The sequence below is a fragment of the Sarcophilus harrisii genome, chromosome 3 (genome assembly GCF_902635505.1).
Source record: "Sarcophilus harrisii chromosome 3, mSarHar1.11, whole genome shotgun sequence".
Taxonomy (NCBI): Eukaryota; Metazoa; Chordata; class Mammalia; order Dasyuromorphia; family Dasyuridae; genus Sarcophilus; species Sarcophilus harrisii.
This window is the reverse complement of record NC_045428.1, coordinates 598,328,678-598,349,634: the sequence shown is the minus strand read 5'-3', so window position 1 is coordinate 598,349,634 and position 20,957 is coordinate 598,328,678. Positions and strand designations below refer to the sequence as shown.

Here is a 20,957-nt window from a genome sequence, read left to right as displayed (position 1 = left end):
GCAGAAAGCCACAAGCTTCCTAGTAGATAGAGCTCAAACTAGCCTAACTTGATCAAATCCCTATTTCTGTACTTAATAGGCTAAATGAATAAACACAGTGTGGGAGTTTTCCGCTATTTTTGAACATGAGATGTATGAGGAGGGAGAGGGGACATGTTTATACATATTTGGGGGAACATACAGTGGGCTTATCAGAAAGATTGAAACCTGGAAGGGAATGGACCGGACCAATCCATTCTCTGAAGGGACTGCACTGAACTAATAAGCATAAAGCTTCTCTCACTTCATGTGGGGCTCCTTTTTCCAGAAGAGGAATTGGGCCCCACTTCTGGTCAAAAATGTTAAGATTCCTTAAGACTCTTCTTTAATAAATTTTCCTCCATATCTGGTTTTCAGTGTCAGAGTGGCTGGAGGGTAAGAGACCCTGGGGGGCTACACCCAAGAAATCCTGTCCACACCTTCCTATCATTTTCTCGGTGTTGACTCAGAGGTTATTTTAGGGGTTAGTAGGTGCCTGGCATATAGTAGGCGCCTAATAAATGCTTGTTGCTCCACTGGCTTAGTTCCACAGATTCCCAGAATGCACCACCACACTCTGGGCCAGGAACTTTACTCCTGAGCTCTTGTGGGTGAGGGAAAAGGCTCCCTCCCGGGTGAAATGGGTCCCCAGCAGCAAATTCTGCCCAGATGGGCTTTTCTTATTGCTGTTGGTTTTGGCTTGGCTTTGGAAAGGCGGGTTGTAGAGACTTCTGGGAAATGAAGATTTGCAACGCTCCCTTCCCCCTCATCAGGTCAAGAGCAGGGGCTAGGAAAATCGGTCCTCGAGGCTGGGCAAGTAGCCAAGGTTTAATTAAGTACGGGCTTAGTTCTTGGTCTGTGCGCCTGCGCGGAGGTAGGCCGAGGACTACGTTTCCCAGAAGGCACTGCAGGCATCGGACTCCATTTCCCAGAGTCCTTCGAACGCGCCGGCGCTGCTCCAACCCCCTCAGCACCAAGCAGCCCAGTCGGACCCTAGCGATTCGGGGCCAGGCAGCGCTTGGAGGTGCGCTGAAGTGGAGGCTCAGTCGGGCCCCGGTGCGTGGGGTGCCTCGGAGGGGGCGAACGAGCGGGTCAGTGCGCGGGCGCAGACACGCCGTCTCTGCTTGGGCTGGGGCCGGGGTGTTTTGCATGTGTGCAGACGTGTGAATTGGGGGCCTGGGGGGTTCCGGGGGACGCAGGCCTGTGTCCCGGCGGGGGGCGGAGGTTGGGGCTGGCCAGGAGGTGTTAACCCCGCCGCGCAGCTCCTGCTCTGTTGCCGCCGGGGAACGCCGGGGTTTGCGTGCGCGCTCCCCGTTCCCGCCTGCGAGGAGGCCTGCGTGCGCGCGTCCGTGGGCATCTCCGGGACCCAGCGGGGGACCGCGCTGGGAGGTGCTCGGCGGCCGCTCGCCTCCCGCCTCCGCGCCTTTACCCTGGCTGCCCCCCCCTCCCCCCCGCCCCTCCCGTGGCTGTCACGATCTGCCCGGGCCCTTGGTGGCGCCCTCCCCACCTGTGCTTATTCGCGTTCTGAGCTCTCCGTTGTCCGGGTGTCGGCTGGACCTCCGGGACCCGGGGAGGTAGGGGGAGAAGGGGGAAGCCCGGCGCGCATCCCCTTCCGAGTCCCCGTGGTGCCCGAGGGCGGGGCTGGGGGAGGGGGCGGGGGCGGGAGGGGAGGGGCCTGAGCCTCCTGGCTCCGCCGCGGGGAGCGCTCTGCCTCCGTCAGTGCCCTCTTTGGAAAGGGGTCCAGAGAAGGAAGGGAGGGAACTGGCGGCATCTGCGGTTCAGATCCGTGTGACCCGGGACCACTCCCTCGCCCAGCGCCTTTCATAATCCGTGAGGAAGGGTGACCCCCCCTTACCCAGCCCCCATCCCCGCACCCTTTGGGGCTTGCACCCTGAGCTCCGGCACCCGCTGTCAGGCTGCAGGCCGGGCTAGGGCAGAAGGGACGGTCCCGTCCCGGGGAGATGCCCGGAGCCTGCATACCCATGGTGCCTATTGTGTGTCTGTCCACAGCTGGCAGGCCCCTTCTTTCAGCGAGCCGGGTAGTGCCTGCTGCATGGGCCCGCTGTGCCAGGCAGATGTTAGCCAGTGGGGGTCTGAGAAGGGCTGGGAGGTGGGGGTCTGATACCGGAGCGAGCCCCAGAAGGTTTGGGGGTGGCCACCGGACTGGAGCAAACACCCCCTCCCCCCCCAGGCGTCCCCTCTTTTATGTCTCCTCTCCAGTGCTGCATTTGAAAAACAAGGTGGCCATGTTGGCCCCTTTCCACAGGTCGCCCACCAGGCTGCCCTGTGAGGATGACCTGGCCTCATGGGCCGTGAGCACCTGCTGTTGGGAGGAAGGTGCCAGTAACCCGGACTGGGGAGGCCTCAAGCCTTTGATTTGTACTTTGTGCTAAATTTGGACTTTGTTGTGTTCTGCCCCTTCTGCAAAGTGCCAGAAAGGATGGGTGGAGGTCCTGTCTACACCCGAGAATTAAAAGCATTTTATAAAATGACTTGTCCCACCTTCACCACTCGGTGCTGTTGTTGTTTTACGGATGAGGAGACTGAGGCAGGCAGGTTCCCTCCCCCCCAGATACTGGACTTGAGCACAGGCCTCTCCCAGAAGAAGGGGGCTGAGATGGGAAGGAGCTTTCTCAGCAGATTCAGAGGGGACGTGTTTCTGGGAGATGTGATGGACGGGCGCGAAAGGGGGTGGTGGTGTCTGATGTGGGGGGGTGGAGAGGGGCCCCTCTGAACCCATCGGGGTGCCCGCAGAGAGTGGGGGCTGCAAAACAGAATGCCTCTGGTGACTCCTTTTTTGTCTCCTAGCTCCACTTTCTCAAGATCTGGGCGCTGCTCCAGGAGGGAGCCAGGAGAGATGGCGTCGGTGCTCCTGGCAGCCAGGTCCCGGGTGAGTAGCAGGCTCAGCTTTTAGGCTCTGGCCATGGGGCCTTGTCCTGAGCAGATTTCATCACTCTGGGCCAAGAATCGGAACCCCAGAAAACCGGGCCAAGTGTCGCCCCGAGGGAATCCAGCCTGCCCCATTTAACCAGAGCCAACAAGCCTGGGAAGAGGTGCACCCCTTGCCCTGCCCCCCTGTCCCTGGATCAGGGAGCCACCCCCATTCCTGGTCTGCCTAAGAATCGACCACAGTGGGAGGCTCTCCATGGTGCCCGTTCCGAAAATGGGGTCAACCGTGACCAGGGCTCCTGGCCCCATGGGCCTTCTGAGGTTCCTTGCCCCTTATTCTGTGTGCCTCATGTGTGCAGCTGACTTCTCGAGGGCAGGAGCAGTTTTGGGGTGTTTGCCTCTGTAACCCCAGGCTTATCCCAGACTGACATATAATAGGCTGCTGAATGTTGGCTGAATGTTGGCCCCCAGGGGTTCAGAAATCACATCCGCCATTTTTTTTGGACACCCCAAGTTTCTTTGTCTTGGACTTAAGGACTTGGTCTTTATCAAAGGCAGTTAAGCCCTCCCTTCCCACTTTCCTGCATTTCAACTCTGTTAGCCATTAAAAAAAATTACATTCACTTCCAGTTCAACCATTGTTCTCCTTAACCAAAGTATACAAGCAATACATTTGAAGATTGTGTCTTTTCCTTTATAGATTTGACATTTTCAAATGTCAAATAATCCTTCCTATGCCTGAATAATTCTCTTAAAGCTGGGGGAGATTTTAGAGGAATTCTGGGTTGGCTATTTGGTGCACATGTGTCATCAAATTCAAGTAGCCTCAACCTAAAGGGACATCCTCCATTTATAGTGGTCTATGTAGGCCCGAGCTGTCAGCCAATCCAACACTATATAAGGATTAGACCGGGCATTTCTAGCCTGGGATCACCAATCCCTAAGGGCTCTCTGGATGATATTTAGAGATTCCGTGTATTTGAACAAGAACAGAATATCTCTATTTCCAATAACCTCAGACTAAGAGTGAGTATTTCTTGTGGTAATAAATGTAGGCAACAAGATATTCTGAAGAGTCCATAGGTTTCACCAAATTGCAAAACGTGTCTGTGATACAAAAAATAATAATAATAAGGGCTTCTGTGTTAGAAGGGGCAAAAGGTGATGATTATTGTCCAGGGCTTGTGAAAGGGTTTTAAAACTTACAGCATGATTTCTCACAGATGAATCCTACTCGGCTAAATTTCATTCTTTTTTCTTTTTGATTTGCCCCCTCCCAAGAGATCTCCTAGTAACATTCCAAAGAGATCTCATGCCCCTTTATGGAAGAAAGTCTCACAAAAAATTTTTTGTTTCTTTTTGCAAGCCTCAAAATTTTAACTCGGATTTCATTCTGAATTTTAACATAATGGGAAAAGATTCCTGCTTGAAGTCTGTAGAGGTCCTTGAACACTCAGTTTATTCTGACTATCAGTCTGCAGCATTCTTGTAGGACCGTATTCCATTTTTGTATTAATTGTCCATTTGCATCCTTTGTAAATAAGTTCTTTCTAAAGTCTACATTGCTATCAGTTTCAAACTTTGACACCTGTTTCTAGGAAGAGATATTTGAAGTGAATGAATGGGATCATGCACACATGTGTTCTTTGAAAATTAATAACTACTGATTAAAACTAAAAATAAAGGCATAAGGAACAAAAATTAAAGCCAGGGAAAAAAAAATTCACGTTAGACATCTTGGTTTTCACTAGATATAATAATAGTAAACATCTATTAAAAGCCTATTCTTTGTCAGGCACTGTGCTAAAGCAATGGGGATACAAAAAGAGTCAAAAGACAATCCTTGTCCTTAAAGAACTGATGGTCAAATCATAGTTATGGAATATGTTACAGATTGAAAATTTATTTCCTCAAAACAGTCTTAGAAACTAACAGTAAGTAACAGACTTAATGAGGCATGTGTTACATAGTGTAAGTTGTAGGTTTAAAATTATCTGCCAAGTTGCTTTATATTTTTGCTAGCTATTTTTCTCCCCCAATTTATGCCAAATCTGCTTCATTTTCCCTGACTCCTCCCTAGCGGAAAGAAATCCAAGATAGCTACCTGAAAAAGAAAGAAAAATAAATTCCTATAGATTGCCATGGAAGCCCAGTTCTCACGTTGTCTGTGTGCAGTGAACATACACAACACATAAAACGCACACACACACCCCCTGAGAATTTGAATTGTGGTGCGTCATTGTGTTGATGAGAACTCTTAAGTCTTACAACAGTTATTATATAAATTGATCTCACAGTTCTGTTTACTTCATTCTTCATCATTTCATGTAAGTTTTTTCAGGTGTCTCTGTAACTGCCGCGGTACAATAATATTTCATCACATGTGTACATTATAATTTGCTTAGCCATTCTTCAGTTGATGGGCATCTTCTGTCAGTTTTTAGTTCTTTGCTATCGCAGAAAGAACTGCAATAAATATTTTTATTTCCTTTTATCTCTTTAAAGCATAATGGTATTGTTGGTTCAAAGGATATGGATACTTTAATAATTTTGAGGTATAGTTCCAAATTGCTTTTCAGAATGACTGGACCATTTCAAGTCATGAAAAAGTGCTCTAAATCATTGTTGATTGGAGAAATGCAAATTAAGACAATTGAAGTACCACTTCATACCTCTCAAATTGGATAAGATGATAGGGAAAAATGATAAATGTTGGAGAGGATGTGGGAAAACTGGAATACTAATTAATAATACATTGTTGGTGAAGTTGTGAACTGATCCACCCATTCTGGAGAGCAATTTGGAACTATGCCCAAAGAGCTATCAAACTGTGCATACCCTTTGATCCAGGAGTGTTTCTACTGGAAATATATCCCAAAGAGATCTTAAAGAAGGGAAAGAGACCCACATGTCCAAAAATGTTTGTGGCAGTCCTTTTTGTAGTGGTGAGAAACTGGAACTGAATGAATGCCCATCAGCTGGAGAATTTTTGAATAGGTTTAAGGTACATGAATGTTAGGGAGTATTATTGTTCTTTAAGAAACGATCAGCAGGATATTTCAGAGAGGCCTGGAGAGACTGAAATGAACTGATGCTGAGTGAAATGAGCAGAACCAAGGATCATTGTACACGACAACACCAAAATTATACGATGTTCAATTGTGATGGACATGGTTCTTGTCAATAATGAGATGATTCAGGGTGATTCCAATAGATATGTGGAGAGAGCCATCTGCACCGAGAGAGAAGACTGTGGGAATTGAGTGTGGATCACAGCATAGCATTTTCACCTTTGTTTTTGTTTATTTGCATTTTGTTTTCTTTCTCATTTTTCCCCTTTCTTATCTGATTTTTCTTATGAAACATAGTAACTGTAGAAATATGCTTAAAAGAATTATACATGTTTAACCTATAGTGGGTTACTTTCTACCTAGGGGAAGAGGAAAAGGGGAAAAAGGGAGAAAAATTTGGAATGCAAGATTATACAAGGGTGAATGTTCAGAACTATCTTTGCACGTATTTTGAAAAATAAAAAGCTATTATGAAAAACAAACAAACCAACAACAAACAGAATAGGTGGACCACTTACTGTCCCATCATTAGTAGGTTAATATGTTCCTTTAAACTCCTTTAGCATTTATTTTTCCTTTTTTTTCAACTTTGCCAATCTGATGAGCATTATTTCATATGTGTATTGAAAACTTGGAATTCTTCCCCGGAAAACTGCCTTTGATCATTCAGCTGAGAAATGGCTCTTATAAATTTGAACCAATTCCTTATATATCTTGGAATGAGACCCTTATCAGAAAAACTTAATAGAGAGGATTTTTTCTCCATTTTTTTTTTTTTTTACATTTGATTCCATTGCTTTTGTTTGTAGAAAACTTTTTTTTTTTAAATTTATTTAATCAAAATTAGCCCATTTTACCTTTCTGTAATCATTTCTAGTTTTTGGGCACAAACTCTTCTATTATCCATAGGTCTGATGGGTAATTTTTTCCTTGGTTTTCAGGGAAGCAAAAAAAAAATATTACATCCCCCTTTCTGTCTAACCTTTTTCATCTTGTTATGTCACTTATCTTTGTTTCAGTTTTCTCATAAATAAAAGAGGGATAATATCAGCACCTGAATCTTACGATTGTTGTGAGGATGAAATAAGATCTTAATTATAAAACATTTAGCATAGTACCTGCCACTTGGCAGTCACTATAAATGTTAACATCTTGTTGCTGTTATGTTGCATGCAATGTTGGTCTATACCTAGTTTCTGCCAGACTGTGTTCCAGTTTTCCCTGTAATCTTTCTACTTCTCAAGACTTTAGAAATAATTTGCTTTTCTACATTTCATCGACATCAGGTAGTTTTTGGTAATTACTGCTATGTATCATAATTTAAGATCCATAAGGGCCAAACCCTCATTCTTCTACTACTACCTGTATATTTGTTCAAACGTTATTTTGTCTATTTGTAAAGTTCTTTATAATTTTGTTGGTCCAGCACTAAATGTGCTTGAGAGGTCCAAGTTCTATTACATGACAGTAGGCTAAAGGAGCTGTGGATGGTTAGCCAGAAGAAAAGGGTGTGTGTGTGTGTGTGTGTGTGTGTGTGTTGAGAATGGGTGAGACTCGCGTGGATTCCGCTCGCTCTGTGGGATCAGTGGGTGGAAATTGCAAAAAGGAAAATTTAGTTTTATGTCTTTTGTTTTAAAATTTATTTTAAACTTGGAATACAAAGTAACAACAACAACAATAACAAATTGTCATGTACACAACAGAACGTAAGAGGGGATTCAATATAAAACAATAAATTTCTGTTTTAAGAAAACCTATTTAATAAGTACTGCACATTGTTTTCAAAGCTGTCCAGCTTTGCTTCCTTGTTGGCTTTCTTTTGTTCTCTGCTGTGCATGTTTTACTTTTTTCCCCCTCCTCTCCACAAAGAAGGCTACAATTAAGTGTGGGTATATATACATAGTCATAGATATCTGTGAACATTCACATATATGTAAGACTATACTATGCTTATTTCCACTGTCATCTGTTTCTCTCAAGATGGATAGCCATCTTCTTTCCTATCTAAGTCTTTCCGTATTTTTCTGAACTTATAATTTTCTAGTTTCACTCCATTGCAGGATTCCAGCTGAATCACATCCTATTTGAGAGATTATCTATGAAAGGTTTCCCCCCCTAATTTTCTGAATTTCTTCTGTTCTTGGCTACAATATACAATATTGTACAGTATACAATATACAATTTTATACTTCGATAATGTTCTCCCTTATAAAGTCTGTTTCTTTTTTTAACTTGGTAAATTTAATGACTTGATGTTGAGTAGTTAGGTAAAATTGTCATTTAAAAAATTATATTGGCTTTACCTATCCATGAACAATAAATATTACTTCAATTATTTAGATCTGACTTCATTTGCATAAAACATGTTTTATGTATATATTCATGCAGTTTCTGTGTCTGTTTTGGCATTAATACACTCAGGTATTTCATACCATTTAGATATGTTTTAAATGGTCTAAAACTATTGAATAATACTGACACAGTATAGTTCCTCTATTTTTTCATTTTAATTAAATCAATTTTTACTTTAATTTTGTCTGACATTATTATTACACCCCTGCTTTTTTTACATAATAAATTCCTGACTTTGTTTGTGTCTCATTTTTATAGCATTTTATGAAAGTAACATTTTATTGAATTACTATTTTAATGTGCTCAGTTTTTGTTTATGTATAAATTGATCTCATTCACATTCTAAGTTATATTTACTTTTATATTTTCCTCTTTCTTATTTTTCCTCTTTATCTTTCTCACTCTACTCTTATCCTTCAATCCTCTCCTGTACTTCTACCTCCTTCCTACCTTGCACTTTTCTTCCTTAACCTATCCACCTTACTAAGAATTCCTCTGTTATCCTCTTCCCACCCCATCCTGTACACTCTTTTATTTATTTCTGAATTTTAGAAGACTTTTGTACCCTCCTACACACATACAAACACACACACACGTGTATTTTATATATATATATATATATATATATATATATATATATATATATATATATATATTTTCTCTCTTTAACCCATTCCTGATGAGAGGAAGGTTTCAGCACTACCTTCCCTCCACTTACTAGCTTCTTTTATATTTATTTTTCCTTTTTCATCTCATTTGTATAAAATAATTGCTCTTTTTTATCTTTCCTTATACAGTATTACTTTTTTTGAATCACAACATCATATTCAGCTCTGCTCAAATCTTTCTTTCAAATTACTCATAAAATAAGTCATAAAAGAACTGATAATATTTTCTTATATAAGAAGTAAATGATTTGCTCTGAGCCCCTTATAATTAGTCTTTAATGTTAACTTTATATTTCTCTTGAATATTACATGTCAAATTTTCCCTTATATTCTGTTGCTTTTGTCACAAATATCTGAAATTCTTTCTGTTAATTAAATATCCTTTTTTTTTTTTCATTCAGAATTATATTTAACCTTGTTGGATAAGTTGCGTTTGGTCTTAATCCCAGCTTTTTTGTTTCACAAAATATAGTATTCCAAGACCTACCATTTTTCAACATAGTAACTGCTAGGTCTCCCACAATTCTTATTGTAGCTCCATAATATTTAAATTGTTCTTTTCTTGATAGTTCCAATAGTTTCTCCTTAACTTGGAGGCTTTGAAACGTGACTTATATTTCTGTAAATTTTCCACTTGGGATCTGTGTCAGGGGATAATTGGTAGATTTTTTTCTATTTATGTTTTGCCTTCTTGTTCTAGAACTTAAGGGAAATTTTGATATTTTCGTGTATCAAGATAATTTTTTTTAAATCATAATTTTCAAGCAGTCTATTCTTATGTTATTTCCCTTTGGTGTCTTTTCCAGATCAGTTTTTTCTTTTTCCATGAGGTGTTTCACATTGTCTTCTATTTTTTCTTTCTTTTGATTTGATTTTATTATTTATATTTTAGAGCGTCATTTGCTTCCCTTTGCTCAGTTCTAGATTTCAAGGAATTATTTTCTTCCTTAAATATTTGATTCTTCATTTCAAGTTGACTGACATGTTTTTCATGATTTTCTTGATTTTTGTGGATTATTCTTATTTTTTTTTGTAATTTCTCCCCATCTCTCTTATTTGATTTTAAAAGTCCCTTTTAAACTCTTCTAAGAAATCTTTTCGTGTTTTGGCACTATTTGGTTTTCCAGGTCCTTATCCCCATAGTTAGCTGTCTATGGTGGGATTTTTTCTCCTTTGCTTGCTCATTTTTATTTGTTTCTCTGTTTTATTTTCTTTTTAGCATCTAATAGTTGTGGTCCCACCCAAGCCTCAGGTGGTCCTGCTGTTATTTTCTGAGATCTGTTCCCCACCATTGCCCTCACTACCCCAGACTGAAGCTGGGGACTCTGTGGACCTGCAGGTGCCCCCAGCTCCCAGAGAGTTCCCTCCCTCCCCCATCAGCAGCCCGGTCCAGGGAACTGGGTCAGGGGGATGTTTGTAGGGTTGAGGCTGCCCCCTCTCGGCTGCTCCAGGGTTTCTTGGATGCTGTGGAGTAGTTCCAACCAAAACTTGGCTTCCGGAGGCCAGATCTCCCTTAGGGTCTTCTTAGGTTGTCTTAGGAGAGTAGGTGCTTTAGCCTGGCTTGGGTTGTTTCGGCCATTCTACATTCTCTCTGAGACAACGTTCTGTCTTTTGTCTTTGGATGAAATTTGAGTCAAAGGTTTTCTTCCCAGAATCCTTTCTCTAGACTGATGGCTTAAACATTTTTCTAACAGTGTTTGTTAAGTCATTTTCAGTCATGTCCCACTCTTCATGATCACATTTGGGGTTTTCTCAGCAAAGATACTGCATTATTTAACCATTTCCTCATTTTACAGATGGGGAAACTGAGGCAAGCAGGGTGAAGGGACTTTACCAGAGTCACAAAAATAGCCAGATTGGAACTTGGGAAGATGAGTCTCCACGGTACCACCTAACTGTCCACTTTCTAAGAATGAGATCTAAGAGTGGAAGAGGCTGCTTCAGTTGTGAGGGGTTACTCCCTCACAATAATACATGAAATTTATTAATTTAAAGGTATTATTCTTAAAAACAAACAAACAAACAAACAAAAAAACCCGAGGTGGCCAACCACTAACAGTGTGTCTCTGAGGCTATTCATGTGAATCCTTTATTTTCTTGTTAGTGTCATGTGACATGCTTTGTATCTTCCTGAGCATCTGTCTCATTCTGTGCTTCATAAGGTCATCAAAGAAGGCGTCCTAGGCTTTGACAGAGGGACTTTGAATGAGAAAAGTAATGGTCATTGGTGAGAGAGCAGGGCCACATTACTGGTAGAATAGGGGAGACGCCTCCTCACCTCCATTCTCCAGCCCTTAAATGTAGCTGCTTCTTTGCTTTCTAATTTTGTCCCAAACTTGGGGATCAGTGATGGTGATTACTATGATGTAGCTTTTAGGAAGTTAGCTATGTATGGTATGATTTCAGTGTTATATATTTGATCATATATATAGGTGATTTTTTGGGGGAATTCATGAATAAAATATTTATTTTACAATATATTATAAATATATAATAACATAAATTTATAACAAAATAAAAAAATGAATTTGACTTGAAGCTCCCTTTGGTGGCTGGTTTGTAAGGATGAGTTGGTATAATTATGTACAGTAGTCTGCATAGCAGAGGGCAAGTGACTAAGAATAAGTAGGGTTTGGTAAATATTTGACATGGAACATACATATAAAATCCTTTGTGCCCTCCCAAGACTCTTTGCACACATTTTGCCAGGTTCTTGGCTTTGCTATGGTTCAGATGATGTGGTTGGTCTCTGGATGAGCAGAAATGTTTGTGTTTCAGAAATCATTGACATTCAAGGATGTGGCCGTGGACTTCACCAAGGAGGAGTGGAGACAACTGAATCCTTCTCAGCGAAATATGTACAGGGATGTGATGCTGGAGAACTACAAGAACCTAGTTTTCCTGGGTAAGGAAGTGTTCCCCTGGGAATCAGTCTCTGAGGGTGCCCATGCATTCTCATTTACTAAATTTAGGCTGTGGAATATCTGAATCACTCCGCTGAGTTTTAGTTGAGTTTTCAGAATGGTTTAAGAACCCATGTCATAGAAGGAGCTGTCAATTCTTGGGACCGAACAAAATGTTTCAGTTCCTCTAGTGAAGACTTTTTAAAAAGAAAACTGGAAAGCTTGTGTTTCTCCTGTGTAGCCTCTAAAGCAGGGGTCCTCAAACTTTTTAAATAGGAGGGCAGTTCACTGTCCCACAGCCCTCAGTTGGAGGGCTAGACTATAGTAAAAACAAAAACTTTGTTTTGTGGGCCTTTAAATAAATTTCATAGCCCTGGGTGAGGGGGATAATCGTTCTCAGCTGCCACATCTGGCCCACGGGCCGTAGTAGTTTGAGGACCCTTGCTCTAAAGCAACATCTTCCTCATTCTCTGGTTTCTTCCAGGTCTTAGTTTGTCCTGTAGAGTTCCAAGATTGTGAAGGGTTCCTATTAACTTAAAAACTAGTGAGTCAAATGATCCAATTTTCTTTATGAGCCTAAAATCAAATCCTACCCCAACCTCTGCAGCCTCTTTCATCCCCCCATATTTCTTAAGACTACAATACTTAGCATCCTATGGAGGGCTTCAGTCTACCACACTCTTGCCCTTCTTCCTATGTCCCCTTTTCCTTAAGGAGAAAAGAGTTATGAGATTGAAATGTGAGATATCATCTATTCTTAGCATTTTTCCCCATTTGTTTCTCTGTGAGTAGGGCTTTTAGGTTCTCAGCCAGATGTGATCTCCCAGCTGGAGAAAGGTGAAGTGCCATGGATACCTGAGGGAGAAGTACCCAGAAGCCCTTGTCTAGGTGAGTGACCATATATTCCTCCCTTTCCCCACCCAGGGTGTATATGACATCTCTGACATACCTTAATTTTTTGTTACAATAAATTATTTTCTTGATGTCTCTTATCACTTCATGTTTCATACCAGGTTTCACGAAATTAAGTCATTGTCATTTCTGATTTTACCTTTTTTACTTACATCCTTTAATGTCCTTCCTGTGTGATGGTTTCCTCTTCTTGAATGCTTAGTTCAGTTCAATTCTGTAGACATTGGAGATTGGCTTTTAGTCTTATAGTATTGGTTTTTTTTTTGATATATCTTAGTGTTTTCTTTTATTACATTTTTGTGATCATTTTGTACTTTATTCTGGTTCTACTCATGTCTCAATTCCTGGAGATCCTCTCCAAGTTCCCTTAAATTCTTCAAAGCCATTGTTTCTTACTATACAATAAATTTTTTTCCCCATCAGTAGTATTTTCCCTTTCCAAATACATATGAAGATAGTTTTCAACCTTCATTTTTGTAAGATTCTGAATTCCAAATTTTTTCTTTCTTCTTCTCTACCTTCTCCCCTCCCTAAGACGGCAAGCAATCTGATATAAGTTAAACATCTGAAATACTTTTAAACATATTTCCATATTTGTCATGTTGTGTAAGAAAAATCAGACTAAAAGGGAAAACTCATGAAAAAAGCAAACAAAAAAAAATGAAACTACCATTCTTCAATCCACATTCAGTTTTCATGGATCTTTCTCTGGCATTTTCCATCCAAAGTCTATTGGGATTGTCTTGGATCACTGAATTGCTGAGAAGAGCTACCTACGTCCATCGCAGGTGATCATCACATCTTGCTGTTTCTGTCTATTCTGGTTCTGCTCACTTCCCTCAACATCAGTTGATATAAGTCTTTTTAAGCTTTTCTGAAATCAGCCTGCTCATCATTTCTTGTAGAACAATAATATTCCATTACGTTCATATAACTTATTCAACTATTCTCCAACTGATGGGCATTCAATCAATTTCCAATTCCTTGCCACTACAAAAAGAGCCTGAACAATAATTCTTAAGCCAAAAAAAAAAAAAAAGGAAAAGGAAGGAGTCATTGTAGTATTTAAAAAAATATATACAAGAGAATCAGAGGTTGAGAAGAAAGCCTAGACAAGCAGACAGCTTTGAGAGTAGCATGTTAAATTTGTTGCATCACACACACACACACACACACACACACACAATTTTTAAATAAGGTATAGGTAGTAAAAGTTTGCTATTTCATAAGCGATCATGTTTTCCTGTTCAGTATATGAGCCTTTTTTGATGTTATGGAGAGATTTTTTTTTTTTTTAAGTGAGGCATTTAATTTAAAGGGGAAAAAAAGTCCCCATTTCATTGCCTTGGCATAAGTTGTTCAGCCATTCCCCAAGTGATGTACACTTTTTGTTTCTATCAATTTACTACTACAAAAAAAAGTTTGTTAAAATTATTTTCTATAGTTACTTTGCTCATAAATGGCAGAATTGGGGCTTAAATCTGGAACATCAAACATCAAATTCAAGATTAATCCATTATGCCACAGTTTTAATGTTTCTCCTTAATTTCGGAAATGCTTCAATAATGGATAAAAGGAAGGGAAAAGAATAGATGTTTATTTAGTGCCTGTTAATATACATTAACAGTATACTATATAGCACTGTCCTAAGTGCTTTATAAATGATATTGGCTCATTTGATCCTTATAACAACCCCAGAGGCAAAACTCCCATTTTATAGTTAAAAGAAACTGAGGTAGACTTGCTTAGGATCAAACAGTTAATATGTGGTTGAAGTTAGATTTGAACTCAAGTCTTTCTGACTTCAGGCCCATCTATTTTCTTCTCTACATATCTTGTTTCTTCATTGTAAAGGATTTGTAATACTGTTATCTCAGTGTAGGAAATCATTTATTTCATCTTCTCATCTAATGCAAGGGTTCACTCTACAATAACTGCCATGTATACATCCAGCCTGTTTTTTGAATACTTAAATAGGGAGGAGATACCACATTTTTAGCACATCAAATTCCATTTTGCATTAATAAATAATTTAATTAAATATTAAGTAAATTAATTAAATGATGAACTTGCCTTATGTCAAAATAAAAACCTTCCTGTTATTGATTGGTTTTGTTGTGTCCTGTATCAAAACAGACATTCTATTTGGTTCTCTTGAGAGCCTTTCACATAACCATGCTCTTGCCTGAGCTATATCCTTTTGGCTATACATTCCTTTTCTTCATTTACCTTTTCTTCAGTGATATCATTTCTAGTTCTTCACCATTCTGGTAAATTCCTCTTCACCCATTCCAGATGATTAGTGTTCCTTCCATGTGTGGTACATAGAACTGAATTCAGAATTTCCATTGTAATGTGATTTGTTACTGTCAGTGAGTTGGACACCATCTCTTTTAATGAACTTTTAACATTGTGCTCATTAACCTTGCTGGATTATAACTTGACAGACAGATCTTCATTTTGTCCACATTTCCACAGTGATATCGTAAAAAAAAAAAAAAAAAAAAAAAAAAAAAAAACCTTGCCCAAAGTATCTGCTATCTTTTAACCAGTTTGTTATAAAATTTTTAAGGGAAATAGAGATTTGGAGATTTTGGAGCATCTTATTTTTACTGACTCCTTGCTAGATGCTTGTAGGCACTGTTTTTTTTCTCAGTAATTACAAAATCATTTATCAGTTTAAGACTAGGATTTTATGAGAAATTGCCACAAGTTTGCCAGTTCATAGTTTGTAGAACCACTTTGTTTCCCCTGATGATTTAATTTTTGTTATTGTTGTTGCCAGTAACCAACAGTGATTCTAAAAGTTTGTAGAAGACTGAATGTGGTACATGGTTAGGTAAAAGGACAAGACAAGAGAAAAAAATGTAAGCAAATGACATTTATTTAGCTTTGTAGAACTAATCTTTTTTTAAAGCAATCAGCTGGTTGAGCTTCTTATCTCATAACAATATATTTGTTTTGTAGTTTGCATATCAGTATTCTTTTTCCTTCATGGAAAGCAATTTCTGTGTTGTCTCTCAGAGAGCCATGAAACCCTTGAATGTAATAATGTGAGTGGAAGAACCTTCCACCACAGAATAAGTCTGCATATAAGAGAATTCATGCAAAAGAAAAGTCTTTTGAATGTTGAGAATGTGGGAAAGACTTCAGTAACTTTTTTGTTGTTCTTTTCTTTAGATTCTCTTATTCAGAATACTAGGTGTAAAACCAGAGAACCAGTTCCAAAGCATGCTGTTTCTCTGGGAGAAACATCCAAAGAGATACTTATAAAGGATAGCTCTTATAATGCCATTTTGGAAGATGATTGGGAATGTGATGTCAAGTTGCAAAGGGAGAAGAGTAACCAGCAAAGAAAGTCTAAGAGAATAACAGTCACCCATGAAACCAACACATTTGGGAAAAATTGCGATTCAGATTCATCACTTGTTCCAGAGCAGAGAGCTGCCACAGAAAGAAGTCTCCGTGGGTGTGGAGGAAGTGCAAAGACCTCCAAGCAGTATCCAAACATTCTCAAGGGTCATAAAATCTCTGGCAAGAAACTTTCGAAATCTAATAAATACAGGAAATCCTTCAGTTATCATTCAGATCTTATTCAATATCATAGAAAACTTACTGGGAAAAAAACATGTGAATGTAGTGAATGTGGGAAAGCCTTTAGCACCAGGTCGGCACTTAAAGGACATATAAGACTTCATACTGGAGAGAGACCCTTTGTGTGCAGCGAGTGTGGAAAAGCCTTCATTCAGAGAGCAAAACTGAATGTACACAAGAGAATTCATACTGGAGAGAAACCCTTTGCTTGTCATGAGTGTGGAAAAGCCTTTAGATACTCAATAAGTCTTACTGAACATAAGAGAATTCACACAGGAGAGAGACCTTTTGAATGTAAAGAATGTGGGAAAGCCTTTAGGCAGAGTTCAGCACTTAGGAGACATCAGATAATTCATACTGGGGAGAAACCCTTTGTGTGTAATCTGTGTGGGAAAGCCTTCATAGAGAGTGGAAAACTTACTGCACATAAGAGAATTCACACAGGTGAGAAGCCCTTTCAGTGTAAAGAATGTGGGAAGACCTTTAGCTACATCTCATCCCTTAGAGATCATTGTAGGTTTCATACTGGAGAAAACCGACACGAATGTAACGAATGTGGGAAATCTTTCAGTAGAAGCACATCACTTAAAGGCCACCAAAAAATTCATACAGGTGAGAAACCCTACGTGTGTAATGAGTGTGGGAAGGCTTTTATAGAAAAGGTAAGACTGACTGAGCATAAGAGAATTCATACTGGAGAGAAACCCTTTGAATGCAACGAATGTGGAAAAGCCTTCAGCCACAGCTCATCCCTTCGATATCATCGGAGACTTCATACCGGGGAGAGACGTTACAAATGTGGTGAGTGTGGGAAATCCTTCAGTGCAAGTTCAACACTTAGAAAGCATCAGAGAACTCATACTGGAGAGAAACCTTTTTCTTGTCCCGAGTGTGGGAAAGCCTTCATAGAGCGAGGGAGACTTACAGAACATATGAGAATTCATACCGGAGAGAAGCCTTTTGAATGTAATGAATGTGGAAAGGCTTTTAGCTATACCACTAGTCTTACTGAACACCAGAGAATTCATACAGGAGAGAAACCTTTTGAATGTAGTGAATGTGGAAAAGCCTTCAGCCAAAGTTCAACACTTAGGACACATCAGTTAACACATACTGGAGAGAAGTCCTTTGAATGTAATGAATGTAAGAAAGCCTTCAGTAGCCGATCATCCTTGAAGCTTCATTGGAGAATTCATACAGGAGAAAAAAAGTTTGAATGTAGCGAATGTGGGAAATCCTTTATAAGAAGTTCATCGCTTATGAAGCATCAGAGGATTCACACCGGAGAAAAACCATTTGCGTGCACTGAATGTGGGAAAGCCTTCATCGAGAGAGGAAGACTTAATGAACATATGAGAATTCATACGGGAGAGAAACCCTTTGAATGTCATGAGTGTGGAAAAGCCTTTAGCTACATAGCAAGTCTTACTGAACACAAGCGAATTCATACTGGAGAGAAGCCGCTTGAATGTAACGTGTGTGGAAAAGCCTTCCGCCATAGGATAGGTCTTACGGCTCATAAAAGAATTCATACAGAAGAAAAGCCTTTTGAATGTAAAGAATGTGGGAAAGCCTTCAGTAACAGTTCAAATCTTATGATGCATTGGAGACTTCATACAGGGGAGAAGCCCTTCAAATGTAACGAATGTGGAAAAGCCTTTAGCAATAGCTCAAACCTTAGGACACATCAAAGACTTCATACTGGAGAGAAACCCTTTGATTGCAATCAATGTGGGAAAGCCTTCAGAGAAAAGAGACAACTTACTCTACACAAGAGGATTCATACTGGAGAGAAACCCTTTGAATGTAATGAATGTGGAAAAGCCTTTAGTTATCCCACAAGTCTTACTGAACATAAGAGAATTCATACTGGAGAGAAACCCTTAGAATGTAATGAATGTGGGAAAACATTCAGTCACAGCTCATCTTTTAGGAATCATAAGAAATGTCATATTAAAGAATAAGATCTAGGAAGCAAAATGGAAAACCTTCCTGCAGAAAATAAATGTTTTAGAGAAACCAAGGGAAAGTAGCATGTAGGATTTTTTTTTTTTTTTATAGCAATAGCACATCCTTTAAGAGACCTTGGACAAGAACTTGGGGATCGTAGTCTGTCTCATACCAGCAGAACGTAAGGTACTTGAAGACAAGGACCTATTTGAGATATATATATATTTTTTTTTTTTGGGGGGGGGAGGGTTACCCAGCACTTAGCACAGAATCTGGCATTGGTAGATGCTTGACAAATGCTTATTGAATGCCTAAGTAAGAATCTGTCATACAGTATGATTAAAAACTAGGCTGCATTATTTGCTTGAAAATTGGACTCCGGCATTCAAAGTCCTTAATTTTTACTCCAGCTATAGAATCCTGTAACAGAAGATCTCTCAGAGACTAAAAATCAATGAGGATTGGAACAGCAAGTGATATGGCAGATAGAACAACATGGGTTTAAGAAAGCTTTTATATATTTTTTCCTTGAAAAAGAGAGGCCCATGAGATTGGACTTAGAAGTTGAGAGCCATGAACTTTCCCTGGAGAAATACCTGTTACAAATGTAAGGTGACTTGGTTGGAAAGAACTAGAATAGCATTTTTTTTTCCTATTGGTAACAGAAAATGAGAACTAAACTTCAGTAATCCAAAGATTGTCCCCTGTGGACATAGGGTTTTTCTCCAAAGAATCTGGTTGATTCCTAATGACTTTCAAGCTTAATTTCACAGATGCTGGAATTTTGACATGGATTTGAAAAAGCTGGAATCCTCCTATTTACGAAACAGACACATAGGTATCAGCCTCCTGACAAACGATTATGAATACTTATATAATTCCACATTAAACCTGGTCTGTGTGTGTTGTGTTGTGACACATGCATCTGAGTTTGTGGTTCAAATGTATATATCAATCAGTGTATTACTTTAGCTTAATTACTTTAGCTTAAGATTTATTCTCCTTTTCTTTACCAAGCTACTACCAAATGCAAAATACCTAGAAAATTATCAGCCTTCTAATTCTACATATGAAGAGAAAAGAAGGCTACTTGCTTTTGCAGAAAGTTTCTATAAAGTTAAGACAATTGAAACTGTAGACTCAGCACTTATAAAGGTTTATTTCCTGTGTGGCCATATTTCTATGAGCTGAGAACAAATATTCCTTTTTCTGTTTAAACAGGAATTCTACAGCTCTCTTCCACAAGAATAGTCCAGTTCAAATCTGAGCAAGGTATTTTTAGTATTCAGTCTTATCCTTTATATATTTTAAATGGCAACCACTTCTAATATTCTATAGCTGTATTATTTACTATCAGAAGTTATTAAGACTTAGTTTCTCATTAAAAAAAATAGTTATTCAGTGAGCCAGTTCTCAGTTCAATGAACCATGATTTGCATACTTCATTGTGAATCATATTATCTCTTAATTATTTAATAAATATGCTTAATATTTTCATATCTTTTCAAAGAACAATTTGTTAGAATGTGTTATTGAACATAATCTGCCAAGATGCTTTATTGTTGAAAAGATCCTAAATTCATAAGATTTGGAATGTGCTTTATAATAAAAGGCTAAAAAAAGTGAGCTCACTTTCAAATATGTTTGGACCTTCAACAAGTCATTGAGTAAGTAGTCTGGGAGCTTTGACACATTCATTTTAGTGAGGGATGTGAGTGTGTGTATTTTGAAAATGCAGCTTTGAAGTGCAGAATTAGCAAGTAAAGATACCAGATTAGCAGAGCAAAGAAGTTAAATAGTTTTAATAATCCCAAGATCAAGATTAAATTAAGATCATGATAGAAAAGGGTATAAGGATAGCGAAGGTTTCTATGATTTCATATGAAAAAGTTCATGGTATTAATGGAGATTTGAATGTTGCCTAGAATTCTGGGAAGTTATTTCCCATGGGTATGGAATGGGGTTCATAGCCAGTGTATGCAGAGGTGAAATTTTGGTTTGAGTCTTCCTAGTGCAGAGACTGGCTCTACCTACTGTTCTCTCCTGCCTGTCTGTAGAAGAGAAACCATTTTAGTAAAGCGGACCAATACAAATTTATCAGTCTTTATTCTGGAGCTTAATTATTTGATGATTGAATCTCTGAAGCCTGAAGTTCCCTATCAATGGCACGTAATTGTTTTATTATTTTCTCCCTTGCTTCAGGAACTTTTCTGTAACTGCTAAATGACAAACGTTTAAACTTAGGGCATTCGGCTCACCCAACTGAATAAATATGTAATAATAAACATTTTTAAGATAAGGAGTGACTCTTCCCTCCTCCCCTAACCCCCAGGATACCACCATCAAAGAGAAAGTCTAGCTCTCCGAGGACATCAAGATCAGAGCACATCTTTTAGAAAGTTCTAGTAATAAGATTTTTGAAGGTCTTAAAAATGTGATAATTACACCTGTAAAACCCGGACTGATTGTGTGATCTTTTGCAATAATGAAACTCACTAAAAGTTCATTGTTTGCTTTGGCCTTTGAATTACACATTGCTTCTGGTATCTGAGAAGAGTAAATTGGGAAACAAACTATTGTTAAAAGTTAATGGATGGGGT

At 39.4% G+C, this 20,957-nt stretch overlaps 1 protein-coding gene across 1 annotated transcript; it reads left to right on the top strand.

Annotated features, from left to right (window-relative positions):
* The first annotated feature begins 1,200 nt into the window (after positions 1-1,200).
* Positions 1,201-19,979, top strand: LOC100920026 (zinc finger protein 420). Its single transcript, XM_031963338.1, has 5 exons — positions 1,201-1,592; positions 2,827-2,908; positions 11,777-11,903; positions 12,694-12,789; positions 15,994-19,979. Exons 2-5 carry the CDS (start codon positions 2,876-2,878, stop codon positions 18,369-18,371), a joined length of 2,634 nt encoding a protein of 877 aa, XP_031819198.1. The 5' UTR covers positions 1,201-1,592; positions 2,827-2,875; the 3' UTR covers positions 18,372-19,979.
* Positions 19,980-20,957: the final 978 nt, after the last annotated feature.

What these genes read in the sequence shown, in the direction of transcription:
- LOC100920026 (XM_031963338.1), top strand. Translation starts at nt 2,876, where the DNA reads ATGGCGTCGGTGCTCCTGGCAGCCAGGTCCCGG. An exon ending in CAAGAACCTAGTTTTCCTGG is followed by an intron (nt 11,904 to 12,693) that starts GTAAGGAAGTGT and finishes CTCTGTGAGTAG; the next exon opens with GGCTTTTAGGTTCTCAGCCA. An exon ending in ACCCAGAAGCCCTTGTCTAG is followed by an intron (nt 12,790 to 15,993) that starts GTGAGTGACCAT and finishes TCTTTTCTTTAG; the next exon opens with ATTCTCTTATTCAGAATACT.